General features: G+C 37.9%; 1 protein-coding gene across 1 annotated transcript in view; it reads left to right on the top strand.

The window, feature by feature from the left end:
* Positions 1-13,065, top strand: part of faf1 (Fas (TNFRSF6) associated factor 1) — an 89,167-nt gene extending 76,102 nt beyond the window's left edge. Inside the window, exons 18-19 of the mRNA XM_041791611.1 lie at positions 225-440; positions 12,053-13,065. Of these exons, the coding sequence (XP_041647545.1) occupies positions 225-440; positions 12,053-12,136 (300 nt within the window). The 3' untranslated portion in view covers positions 12,137-13,065. The remainder of the gene's footprint in view (positions 1-224; positions 441-12,052) is intronic.
* The last annotated feature ends 6,733 nt before the right edge of the window (positions 13,066-19,798 follow it).

Raw genomic sequence — 19,798 nt, 5'->3', positions numbered from 1 at the left:
CTACATTTATCTGTATAGAAGACAATATTATTGATATAAATTGTGCACAAGATAGAGCCCAGAACTGACCCCTGTGGAACTCCTGTTGTCAATAATAGAAGCTCAGACTGATAGACAGCAGCAAGATTAAAATATATTTGTCTCCAGCGTTAATTATGAGTCTCAACAGTTGTCAGTGTGCTGTTATAATTATAGTAATGGACTTTCTCCATGTATTCTTGCAGGCAATCCGCTTGTCATTGGAGCAGGCCCTACCGCCGGAGCCAGACGAGGATTCAGGCGAGCAGATCAGCAAACTGCGAGTCCGCACACCAAGTGGCGAGTTTCTGGAAAGGCGTTTCCTGGGCAGCTGTAAGCTCCAGGTCCTCTTTGACTTTGTGGCCTCTAAGGGATATCCATTTGAAGAGTTCAAGCTCCTTACCACCTTCCCTCGTAGAAATGTGAGTGTTCTACTTAATCTCTCACATGTAGGTCATGTTTACCAAGTAGTGATAACAGAATTTATCTACTTTAAACGACTAATACTTCCAGGATTCACAAGAATGAAAGAGTTTTTCACTAGATAGGAATTGAGTCATCTAGCCTCATTTGTGCTGTCTCTCATAACAGTTCTCTGCCCACACAAACAAGTGCTAAATTGGTCCTCGGTGCAGAAAGTAGCAGCAGGTTATGAAAGCCTCTCGGCCACAGCTCACATCTCTGCTGGAGAGATCCACAGCTGTAATTGGCTTTTCCGTTTATGCCTGGGCTGAACTGAAGGCGATATCTGTGAGCGGAGAGCAGCAGGGATAAAAGTTAAGACAATCTGTTATAGCTGATTTCTTTTTCTTCTATTTGTCATTATTGTTTTTATTGTTTGTATGCTACAGCAGCACTGCTTTTGTTTACTCATAGCAGTGATGAGCAAACTGTTTATCCACCCACCTGCGCACACACATTATTCAGTGAATATTAATTAGCATCAGTGCATTGTGAATACAGTACACTATGATTGTGTTAGGATACAGTTGTCAGCACTAACAGTAATATTCTCTATGGCTCTTCTGCTGACGCCCCTGCAGCAGCGCTCAGCCAGCTACAATCAGTCATTAGAGGTCGCCGCGCTCCGTGGCAGCGAGCTAATGAGCACAACTCTAACTAGCAGTTTAATTAGCCATGCTGCTGGAAACAAAAATGGGATTTCCATTAATCAAGCGATGAGTTCATGTGGAGGGGTGGGTGTTGGTGGGTGTATGGAGGTGTGTGTGCGTGTGTGTAGGCTTGCCCAGGCAGTGTGCCATGCTAGTCTGTAGAGACTGCCGGGGCACAAACACCTCAAAGTAACACACACATTAACGCATAGCTCACACTCTTCATTTCGTCACAATCACACACTTCAACACATGCACAAATATTTTCAAGCAAACACATGCCCCGCTCACAACTTTGTCACTTAAAGGATTCACAGTTGTCTCTTTATAATCAAGAGTAAACATGTGTTTGAGACAGAGATAAAGATGTGTCTGCATCGCAGATGAAATTCCGGCAAAAACAGGATGGGAGGATTAGCGGGGGAGAGAAGTGGGAAGAGGATAGTGACTGCAGAACTAGTGGAAAAGAGAACAGAGAAGACAAAAGCTTAAACAAAGAAAAGATTTAATCAGAGAAACAGTCTGAAAAAGAAAAGGATAGAGAAGACAAGTGGAGAAGATATTAAAAAGAAGAAGAGGGGAGATAATTCCAGAAAACAGAAAGGCGGGAGATTTGGGGAAAGAGGAGAGGGAAGCAGCTCGCTGGTAGTGCCAGTATGAGGCTGTGAACACAGGCCCCTGTCTAATCCTGCAGCTCTGTGTTGTAATTAAATGAGAGGGAGCATAGAAAGCCTCCATCCCGTCCAGACGCTCTCACTGTTGCTCTGCCAGGATCAGAGGATAGAGGATAGACCACTATTGCATTTGTAATACTGCACAACTGTTGAAACCTTCTTTCCCTTTTTCTACTTTTCAGCAGCTTTGTGCAGTGTCACTCTTTCTTTTGCTATTTCCCTCCGTCCCTCGTCAGCCTGCTTTACTTCATATCCGTACACTCCTGCTGTAACACAAGTAAGGAGATCTAGTCAATCCAACCTGGGAAAAGTTGTCTTGAACATTTTGGGGTAAAACTACGACATAATTGACCAGGAGAAAGACTATTGTGAATGATTAAGACTGATAACACAGATTTATCCGCTTTAGGAATTGGCTTTAGGCGGTTTGAGATAAAACATCCAAGTCTGATTAGATTAATTTGATTCATAATTTTTCCACCTTCCCAAAGCTTTGTGGATAAGTGTCTATTAGTCCTCAAATTTTGGACCAAGTCTCTTCCTCAACATTTGTTATCAGTGGCTTATCTCTTCAGCACTACAGCAGGCCTTACACTGGCATCATTTGTACTAGGCTTAGCCGTGCTCAGGGAACTAACCCTTTCTCCATTTCTCTGACTGTCAGCGAGTTTGAGGAAGAGGAGGGGCCACTTTTAGTGTTTCAGTTTTCAGTTTCTCATTCAAGAATTTCCCTCTTTTCCTTTGATACTTGTTGAACACAAACCACAGTTGAAAGGCCTGAGGTCTTCTTCCTTCAGCTCGCGGTGAACATGTTTAGACTGCCAGTATAATAATCTTCAGTCTGCTCTTCCTGCCTGGCTACTCTAAGACACCCAAACACTGTCAAAGCAGCATATTCGTTTTCTCACTGTGATACTGTACTCGACTTCACCTTCTCCTAATCCTTCTCCCAGCTTTGTCAGTGAATTTGGAATAGTTCTTAGACAAAACTTGAGATGCAGAAAAAAATAAACAATGGCACAGAAGAAGCTGAACATAGCACTGAAATAGATTTTACATCTGTTCTTCTGGTGTGTTTTGTTTTTCTTGTCCTGCTATCTGAAAGAATTCACAGGAAGAACTGCCGAGGTTTATTTTAAATGAAGTTACAATCAAAAAGTTGCTTCCTCTGGACTGTTCGAATAATCTTCCCATGACTCATATTCAAAGTTTCCCACACACAAATAGCTGAAAGCTGCTCTCCTCTTCTCTATATGTGAGTGAAATGTGCTCTATCTTAAGAGAAGATTATAAACGATTCACCTTTATTTTATAACGATAGATATGCACACATGCTGTATAAATGTAACCAGGATCAGGTGCTCTTCAGGATGGGTGGACAAACTTAAAAAAAGCAGAAGATTTAAGAGTGACTTGCCAGATAATTTGCAAATATAGTCCATAGTGACAATGGCAGTCATAACTAAAAATCTAAGGCACTCTGATGTGATTAAAGTCCTTTATTAACAGGGTCATGTACGCATGATGACTCTCCATGAGTCTTCATCAGGACATCAATGATGTCCTGGGATTTTTAGCTTTGACTGCCATTTAATTTGCAAATAATCAATAATCTGGCGAGTCTATCTTTAAGTTTTTGCCGTTTAAAATATGCACAGTTTTGATTTTTGCTGATATTGGAAAAGCCAACATATTACTTAATTCATTTTAGCTGATATTTATATCAATACCACCATGTAAACCTGGGTTTTATTGTTAGGAACACCAAGTATCTCTTTTATAAGAGCTGAGCTGTTCTTATTTTAAAAGTTTGTTTTTGAAACAGACATAAGGCAAGACAAATAAAAGACATATGTCAATTTACGCTTGACAGTTAAAATGAATTCTCCTTTTTAAAAACAGGTTTAAGAGCATAGTGGTTCACTGAGACAGTCCTGACAAACTGTTTGAAATAACGCATAAAACACTCTTATCTTCTCAAGTGTCAAAAATTAAACTAGCTGTCCTAAAACTTCAGTCCTTAGAATGCATTTTAAAATTTAAGGATTTTCTAGGTTTAAGCAACTGATTATAAAGGGCATACCAGCAATAAGTAAAATTATAAACTAGAAAAGCACTCAGAGAGCGCAGACCTCCGCCATTAGCCCTATCTCCCAATAGGACAGAATCCTTTAAAAAATTCCTGGATCCAGATGGTGATCCGGATCACTCCCAAAATCTAATCAGTTCTTCCTTATGCCATTTCTGAAGCATTTTGAGACACAGACCTGTTCAGGCACTTACAGCTCAGAGACTTTTTTGAAAAGAGGTAAAATCAGACATTCCAGAGGAACTAAACAAAATAATAGTGGCTATTGTTTAAGGCATATGAAAATTAGACAGATTAAGTAATATCAGCAAAGTACCCAGGTTTAGTGATGAGATCAACCTCCACATGATATATTAAAGAGAAAAGGGAAAAAGAATCTGAAATAAAGTTGTCCACTGAAGACTGGCATAATATACGTAACATCCAACAAACAACTACCAGCTCTAGGATATGGAAAACATTTGGTTGAAAAATTATGATCAGATTTTTATTTACTCCAAAGATCAAAAGTGTCTTTTAAAGGCACGAAAAATATGCTGGAGATTGTTTGGAGAAATACATGTAAATCATGTTTATATTTATATATATGTTTGTGTATATATATATATATATATATATATATGATGTATGAAAGGAGCTGAAAGTAATGTTGGGTTATGAATTACCAAAGAAGTTTGCAGTGTTATATCTCGGTAGCCTGACAGTGAATGATGTTCAATGTGAGGACAGATATTTGGTTTAATTTTTACAGGCAGCAGCCAAGAAAGCAGTCATGAGGAAATGCCCCTCTGGATGAAAATCATAGATGGGGAAATGGAGACTCTCATATTCAACAATCAGATTTTACAAAAATTGGGAAAAAGGACTTTTATAAAGCTCTTTAAAGAGACACTAATGTTTACAGTTGTATCAGAGCTACTGTATTTATTCCACGGACTGGTGATTTGCATATTGTTTTTTCTCTGCTGTTAAATTGTTCTTCAGTATAAGAAAATAACATTTTTTAAAAGTTTAATGAATAATGAATGGGCGTAAAAAAATTACTAATACATCAGCAAAGATATAGCTGCTGGTTCTCCTGAAAAGTCCAAAATGTTTTCATAAATTTTGCAGATATAAAGGCTGTAAAGATAGCTTTTTGAGCTTTTTGAGCTGCAGATACAAGCATCATGCAGATATTTATCCCCAAAACTTTGCAGTGTTACAGCTGCAAAGAGCATGAATAGACAAAAAGAGACCACAGTGCACAAATAAGTTGAAGAGCATTAATTAAGCTTCACATCAAGTGTAGACATTTACAAGATTGTTGAGACTGACATGCATGCAGTGCTCATAAAACCTTGTTAGTTGTTATCTCACACCATGCCCATGAAAAGTTAAAAAGTTGTTATTGCACCTTATAAAAGGAGCCACCATACATGGAAGTATCATGCATGATCACATGATGCAAAGTTACGACTATTCCACATGCAGATTTTTGCACCAAAAGCTTGTTTTACATCTGTTAGATGAACAGGAAATGTTTCCCGGTGCTTACCTTAAATCGGAGGTTAATATTTTACTGCAAAAACTACTTCACATATAGGACCTGAACATCGCATCACCAGAAAATAAGTATTAAAGAAGTAGATTTTAATTTTTGGTACATTTATAATGATTTTATTTTTGGTAAACCACATCAGGGACAAATTTTTTTGTCAAAACAGATTATTTTAACAAGCTATAAACACATCTAGAGGAAATCCTATGAAATGTTGACTGCTGTCTTTACCCCAAGGGGGTTCTTTGCCCCCTCCTCACCTTTATCCCTATCCTTTTCTTCCTTCCAGTTTTTCCCTCCCTCTGTCTTCTTTTCCCTCCTCTTCTTTTCTCCTCCTGCCTCCCTACCTCACTGATCTTAGAGCTCCTGTCACTTGTGCTTATATTCTCACTGTGCTTGTGTCTTTCTCCATTCTGATTATCCCATCTCTCTTTTCTGTTTTATCCTTAAAGGAAATGTAATTTTAGCATGAACCAGTATAACTTTATGTCTTTTCCCATTCCCTGATTTTCCGTTTTCCCTCTCAGTCCTTCCCCTTGTTCGGTCTTTGCACCGCATTTCTCCCTTTGAAGTCCCATATTCTGGTCTGTTCTTTTATGTTAACGCCCCGGCGCGTCGTGCTGTCAACGCTCCTGGCAGCAGATAATGATCTCCCACTGCTTTTGTAATTGGCCAAATAAACACTTGACAACACTAGTTTAAAACAGACAAGTTATTTGGTTTTAATTAACATAGTAGGGCCTGTAATGGCTTCATTAAAAATGCGTTATTTCAGCTGCACGTTTGATTATGTTGGAAGCGGACATCTTGAGGGCCTGTGTTTATTTTTCCTTTCTTTCCTTTCACGGCTGAGCGTTGCCGAGTGTCGCCGCCTCGTTTATCAGTGTGTTTTATTCATTTGAATCAAGTGACTTACAGTTGTGGTATTTATTTTAAAATTTCACATTAAAAGCTAATTATGGGGTTTTAACTGATGAAATCTGCTGTATGATAATGCCAGATACATGGGGTTGATATTAGCTGATCAGTTTATGTCATACAATTTTTCATTGGGAATTAAAGACAAAATATCAAAGATTGTCAAGAAGCACCATCTGTCTTTTTGTTTGCTTCCAGTTTCAAATGCTGGCTTTTAATGCGTGGCTTCCAGATATTGTATTATCTACTTAGGTTTTGAGTAAAATTCAGTTGTTTTTTGTTAATTTGTGTATTTTTAATTAACAACTGGAACACCTTTTTCTCCACTAATGCAATTTATTCTCATTAAAACTTCTCAAAATTAATTAAATGTTTTAAAACAGTCTGACTGTTCCCTGCTGCAGCTGATTGATTTGATTTAAATTGGCTGATGAAAATTATATTGACTCAAGGTTAAAAACAAACTGCAAAGCAGAGAGCTAGGTTTTGTCTGTCTTATGTATGTATGTATGTATGTATGCATGGCTGTGTAGGCACAGGAGGAAAGAATATGGCTTAGGCAGAGCAGAGGAAAAACAACAGCTTTGTTTGTTGACAGATGCCTCCATGCTTATGGTCTGTTAATTGGATAACAATGTAAACAATCACCGATGGCGCCCGTCTCCTGTGTCAGTGTGGCATCTTGTTTCCCTACTTTCTTTTTCAGAGTCAGATGCTGCTCTCCCCCCATCGTCTCTCCCTTGTGCACTGCGAGCTCAAACTCTCGTCCCAAATTCATTGAGAGCACACACATGCTTATATGTAGTCTACACACACACTCACACACCTGCTCCACCCCAAAGCCTCATTTACTCCTACCTGATGCTGTGGTGTCATAACAGCCTGTCGGGTTCATTAGCATGGCAGCCATTTGCGATGCGCTGCTCCTGAGGTGGGAAAAGGAGCGCAGTTGCCCCGTTGGTCGTTTTCTCCTCCGTTGGGATGGAATATGTTTGCAGCAAACACACTTTTTAAAGACACTGGCATACGCACACACTATTTTAATTCTCCTTATGGTGTCTCGCTCCCTGCCGGGCTATGAGGCGGCTGACTAGGTGAAGGGCACAGGCTAGATGTGGCAGCCCCACCCTGCCCACAACGGGGCTCCTTGGGACCCCGCTGAGAAGTCAAGTGTCTAAATGACACGTTGAAATGAGGACAAGGAGATGAAGGACACGGAGTCAAAGAGCGCCGGCGTGTGCAGAGTGTGACATTTCCAAACACCCATGGGAGATTGTCTGATGCTGATGTGTCCTCCGCACCTTCACCTAATTTACTCTCCTTCTTTTTGTAATTTTCTCACCCTTTTCTCAGAGTCCTTGAACAGCCTCCAGTTTTGCAGATTGTGCAGTCATCACAAGATTAAATGTGTAGATTGTTTTAATTATTTTGAGTGTTTACTCATATCAGTGCCTTAAGTCTCATATTACAGTTTTCAGGTGCTAACATAGACTCACTGTTTATTACCATGCAGCTGTGAGATTGTTCCCACTACAAACAAGAAGGACTACTCTCAAATGTTAAAAAAATATAATGACCTCTTTTGATTGAAGAGATCATGTTTATTTTTCAGCCGATGCTTCTAGTCCCACACGCAAACACAGAAACTGGGAGATCTTTTATTTTCTGGGATGCTCACAGTTAGAAAATTTTACAGCATATGTTAAAATCATCACTTAAACTTTAAAAACACTCTAGTAATGAATGGATCTGTTTGTAACTCTGCTCTACTTCTCTCTGCCCTTTGAATTATTTAATACTTATTTTTCCATTTATGTATGTAATTAGCATCAAATATCCTGTCAACATCCTTGAAAACAAGGAAGTGTCCTCTGTGGCTCTTCAAGGTTGTAAATCAGGTTGAATCAGTGACTCATCTGAAAAACACTTAAAAATAATTAATCCTTATGGACTTAAAAATACTTAAAGAACACTTGTTTGCTCTAAATGGACCAAATGTTAGGGAAGCTGTGGTTCAGTTCATGGTCAGAGTCTTTATTTAATTCTTTGCAGCCTTGCGTCTCCCACTGCTTGTTGTGAGGTCGACCTTTACCATGCTAGCTTGACCTCTGACTTTCTACAGCAGGTACAGGGAGTGGGTTAATTATCCTGCTGTGAGGTTAGAATAGGAGCCCTAATCAGAGGAGCTGACGCAGCAGTCATCAGATAAGCCCAGGACACATCTCAGTGTCACACCAGCTCACCCATTCAGCCCAGGTGTTAGATTGGCCCGATGTAACACAACCCCTCTGGTGATTAGCTCACATAAGCTAAGAGGCTCACAGCGTTGGTGGGTGTCAGAGAGAGAGTCAAATTGTCCTGTTTAAAAAAAAAAAAACAGGCCATGTAAGCTAACTCGATCTGCTCCGTTGTGGGTGGTACTGCTTTATTCATCTGCTTTTAGACAATAGATGCTGTGCAGAGTTTTGAACACAGATAAATGTTTCTCTGTTTCCAGCTAAATTTAGTCATTATAAGCTGCTCGAAATACAAAAAGTTCTTTATTCCCCCTTTCCCTCTCTTTTTCTCTCTCTCACACTCTTCCTCCCCTGTCCTGTAACCTTCATCAGTTTGTCCTGGATTGGAGCCTTTTTAAGAAAACAAACCTGATGGTCCTCTCGGGGAAACAACACTCTCACTGCTCAGATTACTGCTTTAACTTTAAACAACATGTTAGAATAATACACACATTTCACACTCTCCTTCACATACACACCTCCATTTAATGAAGTCAGCAGTAAAGCTTCACTGTTTCCCAGCCTGGGTCGCAGGGCAGATGTGGTCACACAGGGATTTTAGTAAGACTGGGACCCTATCCACAGTTAAATGGACAAATCTGACTATGACATTTGTGAAAGTTTAAATGTCATTTGCTTGTGTGGCATTAGCCTCTGTTAGTGCCATATTTTTTTATAAAAGTGTGACTGCTCAGACTAGTGTTGATATCATCGTTGCTGAGCATTATTATGAAGAGTTCTGACGGTTGTAGGGGAAAAGGGGACAGGATTATATTGTACAGGGTGTCTGCATGGTCTTAAAAATGATTAAAAGTTTATAAATCAAAGTGGCCAATTAGGGCTTTTCAAAGTATTACAAAGTTTTAAATGCTAGACTATATGGTTTTAAATGTGGTTGTTTTTTTATGTTTTATAGTTGTCTAAAGAGGTTGTGGGCTTTAAAAAGCTTTATATCAGAATTACAGACCACTATAAGTATCCTAAAATGAGCAATTGTATCTTGTTTTCATTTTTCTTTAAAACCTAAATGTATGTTGTCCTACTTTTTAGCTTTAACTGTAGTACAAACATCTTAGCCTTTTAGATTCTAGTATAACCGCTTTAAAGTCGCTTAAGTGATAACAAGGCTTTCCATTCATCGACCTTATGATATCATTTTTTTTTTCACAGTCTATTATCAAAATTCTCCAAGAATGCCTGATTTGCGTACTACCATACAACATTACTGGCATTTTATTTTCTTTAATGTCACATTTTTGTTTTGCTATCAGCACTAAACATGTATGTAATCATGTTAATATGATAGAGTCAAATGTAGGAGTAAAATGTATGAAGAGGGTCTTGAAAAAGGTCTCAAAAAAATTTAAATAGGGCTGTCAAGATTAATCTCATGAATCGTGATTAACTATGATCCACAACTAGTGCACTAATATTTTAAATCGTGATTAATCACATGCTTCATTTTTGCCTTCAACAAACTTTGGTTAACCCTTTAAAGTCTATTATATAATAGTTGATACACGCTTTATGAAACCTCTATCTAATCAACATGATAAATACATTTCTTAAATACCTTTTGAATACAATCTGATAAATTATTTTTTTAAATGCCCTCCAGTGGATTATCAGATGCCAAAAACACCTGATGTATCAAATATGATATGCAAAGATGAATTTATATGACAGTTTTTCTTTTTTTTGGATTTCAGTAAAAGGGTTAGTTAACATCTCAGTTCCAAAAATGAAAATTTTCTGGCTATTATTTGAGTTATCAGATTTTAAGGGGTTAAGCCAAGTCAGCATCTTCCTGCAGTCACCATGATGTAAAATAAGTCCACCACTGATCCTCAGTGTCTCATTTCAGTTTTAAAATCTCACAGAGAAGTCACCGCAACCATTTGATTTTTAATGTTCACAAATTTCCTTTTTACTGCATAACAAGTTCCTTTTTCTGTGATTAAGTTCAAATTAAAATCCTCACTTTACCTATTAAAGCAGGTCTGTATCAGTACTGGATGTCTGTTACTCTTAGTTCAGGAGAGTAGAATCCTCTAACATGACACAAAAACAGATTTAAATGCAGTTTAGAGGAATTTTAGAATGGAATAAAATGGGGCAATTAATCATAATTAACTACAGAAATCCTATGATTAACTGTGATTAACTATGAAACCTAGTTTTAAATTTAATGTCAGATTTTCTGTATATACCCTGCCATAAAACTGTAAGGCATGAATTTAGCAATGAGTTCTGGAAAAACTGATGAAGTAGTTTCAGACAATAATGTGCAGAAATGGATATATTTAGTTAGATAGAGATACAGAGAGTGATTTTCTATCCTAGAGGGATCATTGGATTTTAAAAGACGCTCAACAGGATACAATTACAAAAACTAAACTAAAAGCAATGAGGTGTTAAGTTGACCTTATGAGAACTATTAACCTGCTATATTTGCAATATAGATATTATGTTCCTACTGCAGATACAACAATGTATAATGTTTTTGTGTTGCAAAGAGTAGTGAAGTATAAATATATTCACGTATACAACTATAAATACATCAATAAATAGAGTTACTCATTCTGTCACAATTTTTGATTAATTTCAATTAATTAATTAATCACAGGGGTAAAAAATGTGACTCTGATGCACCACACAATCAGCTAGAGTTGCTTTGTAACTATGATTGTAACACGTGTCAAAATTCTCTGTGCTCTTAATTTTTATAATTCTATGGACAAAATCCCTATTCAACAGATTACACATTTTAGTGTTCAGATCCAACACATGAAAGGTCTGTGATTTCGGTTTATGACATCTCAAGTCACATGATGTGACCTGTTTGTCCAGAGAGCCTGAACAGATGCTGATATTCATCTATAATTTTGTTTATTTCATATTGCTACAATGCAAGTACTTTTTTATAAATGTCCTTGTTTATTCGTTTATCTCACTGACCATTGGATTTTGGCTCTCAATAATTGCTGAACCATGCAGTTTTTGTATTTTATGCTTTTAAATCACTAATCACCCAATCTTTCCCATTTACTGCCATTCATTTTGATGTAACATTTTCACACAGAAAGGGGAGGAGCTGGCATCATTTGGGCAAACTACTCAGATGAGTAACTCCTATCAATCAGTCACCCTTTACATCAGACAGTGAGTTTCAACAGGTTTTAAAGCAATAAAAGTGTCAAAAAGATGCTGACTATGACCATTCAGTTTAAAGATGATGTCTTTGCAGCTCAGACGAGAAGTAAGGAGATGAGATGTCCCTCTTGATCCACAGGGGGCGCCAAAATCATCATAAAACAAAAGCTTCACAGTGGAGCTTTAAAGAAATCCATGTAGGACTGATAATAAATGAAACTAAATTGTGGTCTAATATGTTCCCTCTACTGTCCTCTCTCACCTCTTCTCAGATCACCCAGCTGGACCCGGGGTCAACTCTGCTGGAGGCCAAGTTGTTCCCACAGGAGACACTCTTCCTGGAGGCTAAAGAGTAGGAAGTGGCCTTGTGACAGGCGAGAGGTCCGACTGACAGACTGACAGATGAACTGGCTGGACACACACTCGTCACCGAGCATAGGCCTCACCAGTCTGGGCCTGCAGTGCACACACGCCACACATACACACAGCAACACACCAGACCATCCTCTCAGACAAACATTAACACACTGGCATGCACATCCAGTGACACACAAGTGCAAGTAAGCTTCTCTGCCCTCAGCCTGGTCGTGGCACTTGAACGCCCCCGTGTACACGTGTTGCACAGAGGAGCAAAGACAGTATCACAAGCACACAGCCAAACATTCACCTCCCCTAAAACCCGCCTGTCTTTCTCTCTTTCTCCTCTGACACAACTTCACGTACACAGCTTCTGTGTCACGGTTTTCTCTCACAAACACTCAACAGAACCATGACAGCACTGAGAGACTGAATCGACAAATCTTTGTCACAGGAAAAAAAGGACTTGCTCCCCTCGTTTCCATAATCAAAACACTGAGGCTGCTTTTTTAGAACATGGTTTTTGTGTTTGACATCCCAGGAAAAAAAAGTTAAAAAGTGAAATAAAAATAAAATAAACAGCAAGAGGAGAAGTCACCCAGCAGATGTCTGGGCTGTCTCATCTCCACCTGTATTTACCCATTTAACCTTTCCCAACCTCTTTTTTCCTTCCCCTCTTCCCCCTTCTCCCCCCGCTCCCCTCTGTCCGCTGTCTGCCGCGGGGACGAGTCGTGACGGGACACCTGCGGCGTCTGAAGTGCCCTCTCAGCCTCCCCCTGGTTTTAACACCCACTGCTCTACACACCAACGGATTGCTCAGTTTTCAGTTCTTTTTTTCTTTTTTTTCCCTCTTGATCCTTTTTAAGTTTGATGCTGTATTAGTTTTAGTTTGATATACATTATATAAAATATATGAATATGAACATCAGTTTGTCTCACCTGCAAATCTGTTGAAACAAGTCACAATACACACACATTTAAATGCTTTTTAGAAAACTTTCTATGACTTGACACTTTAATGGGCTTAAACTGAATCATTTTCTTATCAGTTTTTTAATCAATGAAAAGATTTCTCTGCATTTTTAATCAATCTTTGTCACATGGGGTCCAAATTAGATGGAAAGTCACCTTTTATTTTACTTTTATTGTACAGCTAGTGGCCACACAATATCACAAAAACCCAGCTTAAACAACACAACATGAAAAAATCACAATTTAAAACCAGCTGTCTTTGACAGTTGATTCTTAAGGAAACAATCTCATACCTCTGACATTGCGTTCTTTAAATAAAAGAGATGTCTTATTTTAGCTCTTTTGTAGTTATTCCATGCCCAAGGGGCATTATGGGAAAGAACAGTTTACCCTAGACTGTCAAAACTCAAGATATAACATAAATGTCCATGTCATGACATTCCTCTGGGGGGTACTGGGGCAAAAATGTAGCTATATATATATTTCACTGAATATGTAACGTTTATTTCAAGGTTTTTCAGAAAAATACTAAGTTAGATTATGCAGTATAATTCAAATAGATGTTAATGCTTTGAAAAAGTTGTTCTGACACTGATCCAGGGTGGGAAATTAGCACCCGTCATCAGCCAAATGCAGGTATTTTGGAGCAGTGCTGCTTAATTTACTATCCTCTGGAGCAGGTAGATAAAAGTAGCCTTACTTAAAAGAGTAATTTAGTCAGAGTAATTGTCCCTTTTTTTCTGCTTGTTCTGATGGACTTTATCAGCAAAGACAAGCGGATCCACACAATCACTGACCAAAACAAAAACTACCTCATCCTTCCTCTATCAGAACTGCTGTCAAATACTTACAGTCAGCTGTGGGCTGGGATGGTTTGACTCAGTATCATATGAGATTAGTTGTCCACTGCAACTAGTATGTCTGCCAAAGGTGTGTTTGAAACAAACACAAAAAGAGTTAGGTAAAAATGTCACACTGTAGTGAGTCTATAACTTCTAATGCAGGAAAATACCGATGAATTTACAGTGTTCCTCTTGGAAGCACGTTGAACATTTGCATGGTGTAGTACAGGACAAGTTGCTTAAAAAAATGCAGTTAGAAATGAGCAACAGTTTGGATTATTTGTGCAACAACTTCCTCTTATTGCATAGCCTTAAACTTGAATGTTATATACTTTGATTTTTATATTACACCTCATTTAATAATGCTGCTTGTTGAAATAGGTTGGCTGGTAAAAAAGTTTGTGGATAGTAAATATTTAAATCCACCAGCCACCGAGGCAGGTAAATGAAAAGTTGAATTCCAACCCTGCACTGATCCTAGTTTTTGAATCTACTTCCTTTTTCCACACATCTGTGAAATCACAACCTCTTCACTATGTACTGCACTTTATAATGAATTTTCCATTTCATAGTGGTGAATTCTGAGTAGGCATTGTGATACACTGTGTAGTGTATATTTATTTTATACCACTTGGCATTGTAAAAAGTAGGGAACAACTGATGTTCACTATCCCAGCAGTATTTACCATGATGCATTGCAGTTCAAAACTCTAACAAGCCAAAAGTGCCGTTTTGATGCTTTCAAACATGACAGACAAGTGAAAGGAGCCCAATCAGCGAGAGAAACAGAGTTAATTTTGGTAGCTATTCCAAAAAAAGTCTAAGTCCTTAGATTAAAGTGTTTTTTTAGTAACATTTGTGTCATTTTAAACTTTACAGTTTTTTCCACAAAAACTAAAACATTTTAGTCCAGTTTTAGTTAATAAAAGCCTCTAGTCAAATCATTGATTCTCTTTGAACTAATTTAATCAGCCATATTGTATTATTAATATAACTGTAAACCACTCATATTAATGCACTATCAAACCTTTGATTGATTTAAATTACTCATGAAAATTCTTAAATAATAAGCACACTTGTGAATTATCATGGATTCTGAATTTGCAGCAGTCCAGCACTAACATTTTAGTCTCACATAAGTCTTCTTAACAAACCTGAACAAACTTTTTGTCTGTTATTATCAAGGATCCATTTTTAGCTAGTTTTTAGTCTTGTCACTGATGAAAACCGACCACAGAAACACAAACCAGTGAACATTTTGGGGCATTTATAAGTAAAATCTTATATAATAAAGTGCTAAGGATTCTTAATAAAGTATTGTGTTTTCTTCATGATGACTACAGACCTGAGACCATCATCTGTATGTACAAACAACTGAGAAACAGCACAGCACACCATTATACTGCTAAAATCTCCAGAAGCTCTTGATATATGGTTTTGAATTTTTGTGATCAGTGTAGTATCAGTTCTCAGTGGAATCTACTGTTATTTTCAATCTCCAGCTGTTGTCATGAATATCTACAAACCATTGTTACCTCCGCCAAGGAGCTTATGTGATCAGCAGGGTTTGTTAGTTAGTTTGTTAGCAACGTAACTCAAAAAGTTATAGACAGATTTTGATGAAATTTTCAGGAAATGTCAGAAATGGCATAAGGAAGAACTGATTAGATTTTGGGAGTGATCCAGATCACCGTCTGGATCCAGGAATTTTTTAAAGGATTCTGTACTATTAGGAGATGGGGCTAATGGTGGAGGTCTGTGCTCTCCGAGTGCTTTTCTAGTTTCTACATTTTTTTATCGTGTGATGGTAATGACACCATTGATTTAATTGTTTTTAATTGTGCTAGTGAGTGTGCTAAATAGTCAGGTATAGATGGCTCACTTCCCAGGTTTTAGTTGACTTGTTTCAGCTAAATAACAGAGGGTATAATGTTAGACAAGCTAAAATACATCTTTGGACAGTGTTTTTCACTGACATGACGTTTATTTTCTAATGGACCAGGCATTAAGAGGTACATGATAGCAGTCAGTACACATTAAGGTAACAGAACCAGAACTAGAAAGGATAAAGTGGTAGTTGAACTTTAAATCCAAATGCAGTCCCTTTATATTTATAAAGCACATTTAAAAGCAATAAAAGTTGGGTGTCAGTTAAGCTCTGTTGGTAGAGCAGGCACCCATATGCTGAGGGTGTAGTCCTCAAAGCACAGGTCATACGATTGATTCCCGGTTTTAGTGCGTGTTTGGTGCATGGCATCCCCCACATTTTCTCCCCGTATTTCCTGTCTCTCTTTGGCTGTCCTATCAAATAAAGGCAAAAAAATAATCTTCAAAGCAACAAAAGTTGACCAAAGTGTTGTACAGATAAACATTAAAAGGACATGAGGACACTCAGATCCACCCATCAGTCACTTCTGACTGCCCTAAAATCTAAGCTGAAGCCTTTTCTGTGGTGGTGCCAAATCTCTGAAACACTCAGCCTCTACATGTTCAGCTGTCCCCTCCAAGCTTGCAGCCATACCACCCTGAGTTCACCCACTGATGTTCTCCTGTCCCCCACACTGCCTGATTTTATAACCTTAAAATACATTTTATTCCCTGGTTCTGGCTGGCTTTTTATCCCCTTCTTATATTGATATTTATATGTTTACTTCCTATGTCCTGCTGTTTTTACATTAACCTTGTTTTTTTTTAATCTCTTTTTTTTTTCATTTTACAGCACTTTGGTTATGTTTTGTAGTTTTAAATGTGCTTTAGAAATAAATTTTGATTGGATTAAAAAAAAAACGTATAAAACACTAACACCAATATTAAACAAATGGGCAATAAAAATCTGAGAAATGAAACTTATGAAAGCACAAGCAATAAGTCTGAGTCAAAAGAAGTAAATTACAAATGTAGTCAGGTTATTGGCTCTGAGAGATTTTTATGTTTTTTAATTTGTTTTCACAGAACTCCCATCACGATCACAGTCGTCCTAACCTCACAAAAACAATCCCACTAAGTTTGTCCTGACAACTCCAGACAGACACCAAAGTTTTGTTCTTCATCTTCATGGCTCTGTTGCCACGCGCAGACCTTTTTGTGTACGTCTCCTAACAATAGTTTTAATATTCTCAATCACACACCACCTGGTAATAGCAGCCACACCGCAGCTAATTTCCTGCCTTCAGCGAGGAGAGATCACGCAGGCTTAGCCCTCCATCTGTAGCAGGGCTCCTCTGTCAGCTCCAGGCAAAGTTTGAGAACCCCAGCAGACCCAGCGTCACAAACAGACTGCTGCAGGGAAAAAAAATACTGAGGAAGGATGGGAATAGACTTGGACAAGGGGGTTAGAGGGATCCATCGGTCTCATTGATTAGATTTGATGTAGACCCAAAGAAAATCTGGAGCAGGACAAGGAAAGGAATTAGCATTTTACAATTTAATTATTAATAAGTCACAATCAACCAGCACTAGAAAGTGGGTAACATACTAATGTGCTTTTAGATTATCTTAAAAATGGTGTATTCAGATGGGCTTATGTTGGGCTATAATCACTTATTTTTGGGATATTAGAAACAATAATATTGGAAATATTCACATCTGAAATGCAAACCTTAGTCTGCTAAGAAAACTATTAGAAGACACTTAATTTTAACTTTGTTCTGTAGCTGTCTGTATTTATTTCTGATTTTCTTTTACAATCAAAGCAGCTTAGGATCAAAATGAGAAAACAAATCCTGATGATGATCTCTCCAGCCTGGAGATGGATTTTTTGCAAGTATACTAATTGATGCTTAGATGCTAAGGTGATCAATCAAACTCAAACCTTCTGCAGTTGTATTTAGATGTTGAAATGTATCAAATATTACCGATGAAATCAGCCAGTCTGCCTTTTCCGAATAATTACATATCTCCTATCTGTTTATTAGGTTAAAGTCAGGCTTCAGTAGTAACACAGACCAATTTTGCTGCAAAGTCACCTTACATCACTACAAAACAAAACTCTTCTATCATCTCATTAAGAAAAGTAATTTAAGACATATTTAGTCCCAGGGTAGTTTAAATCTTCTTTATGAATCTGTTTGGATTGATCTAGATTAAGTGGAGCTGTTTAAGCTGTTTTGAGTTAGTATAGTTTCAAATGGGAGTTCTGTGAGCTTCCTGCTAATCCTTCTGGGTGAAATAGACAATTAATTCATGATTCTTTGTGTGAGAGCTGCCATGAAATAGCGTGCTATTTATTTTTGGAAAACCAAATGTTTTATAAGGTCAGGTGCTTTTCTTTGTAGATGTGCTTTTAAAAGCACTGATTATGTGATCCACAGTATGAGTATATGACACAAACATCCAGGAGTGTGAGAGTTTGTTTGGCAGTTTGTCTGTGGCCGTCTTGTTTCTCACGCGAGGAATGAGTCAAGCTAACGTGCTCAGCCAGCCGCGCTTCCCTGTTTCTGACCAGACAGGAGATGTTGCTGAAGGCGCTGAAGGCACTGAAGGTGAGACGGAAAACACTACAGGATAAATTCCCACATTCGTCTGACTCTCTGTGACTATTGATGATATTTAGCTACTAAAACAGGCATGAGAGCACTAATCACAAATATATTCAGTATCCTTTTCTTAATAGTATTTATAACTAGAGGAAATCAAGAATTCTAGGGACAATGAAGAACTACAAATCTGTTTTTATTGTTGAATTTAAATTTTCTATCACCCCCAAATCACCCCCCAATCTTGACAACAAGGCCTTGAAAGTAATTAAAAAAAAACTTAATCTACTGGATAACAGTTAAGCAAAGTGCTAATTTTTTTTAAGATCTCTGGAATCCGCTCTTAATTTGAAGTCTTCTTTGAGATCCACAGGGGGCAAACAACAACGTGAAGTTTGCAGATGGCTGATGGATAAAACAGTGTCACAGCTATGGCATCAAGAGGACAGAAAAGAAGAAAGTTCAGGTATTTGGAAAGTAACTTATTACATTTACTCAGATTACTGTAATTGAGTAGCTTTTTGGAGTCCTTTTTGAGTACATTTTTAAATCAATACTTTGACTTATACTTGAGTGAGCTTTAACCAGAGTAGCTGAACAGAGCTGAACTCACTCCACCAGCGTGAGTGTAGCTCTGTAAAGAGCTAATTGATCTAAGCTCCACCAACTGCAATTTAAAATCTGGGGGTTGTGTGAGCAGAGTTGTCCGTAATGTCCTTGCGCAGTGTTTAGATGTTGCCTGTTGTACATTTACTCAAATTACTGTAATTGAGTATTTCTGGGGTACTTGTACTTTTTTGAGTACATTATAAAATCAGTACTTTTACTTCTTAAGCTTGTTCAAACCAGAGTAACTGTTCTTTTACTTAAGTACAATTCTCTTGTACATTCTCCTCCTCTGTTGAGTACACAGTGGCACATAGCAAACAGCAGCAAAAACTTAAGTGTTGCTATCTCAGAGTTAAACATTTTGTAATTAGCTGGGTTTCCATTTCAGTTTTCGCAAAATAAAAGTGATATTTCTTAAATTTCGACTAGGTACATTGCACTTTGAATGTGTTTCCGTTGAAGGCAGTTTTGGGCATGAGCCTTACAATTCTCATAAAATCTCGTCTTGTGAGACTCCGCTGCAAGGAAGCTGGACGCTCAAAACCTTTTGTGTGTTGTAAGGTTATGATTATATCTACAGCGGTTGCCATGACAGTTATAAGGGAATAAGTATGATGTCAAGAAAACTTGCTGTACCTTGCCATGTTGCCTTGTGGTGAACTGGTCACATGACACCGTATGTTACGTCCTATGACTTGTAAATGAGGAAGAAGTACTTCCATTGCACTTTTGTGATATATTTCTATATTGAAACATCTGAAAA

The sequence above is a fragment of the Cheilinus undulatus genome, linkage group 7 (assembly GCF_018320785.1).
Source record: "Cheilinus undulatus linkage group 7, ASM1832078v1, whole genome shotgun sequence".
NCBI lineage: Eukaryota > Metazoa > Chordata > Actinopteri > Labriformes > Labridae > Cheilinus > Cheilinus undulatus.
This window is presented reverse-complemented; position numbering and strand designations above follow the sequence as displayed.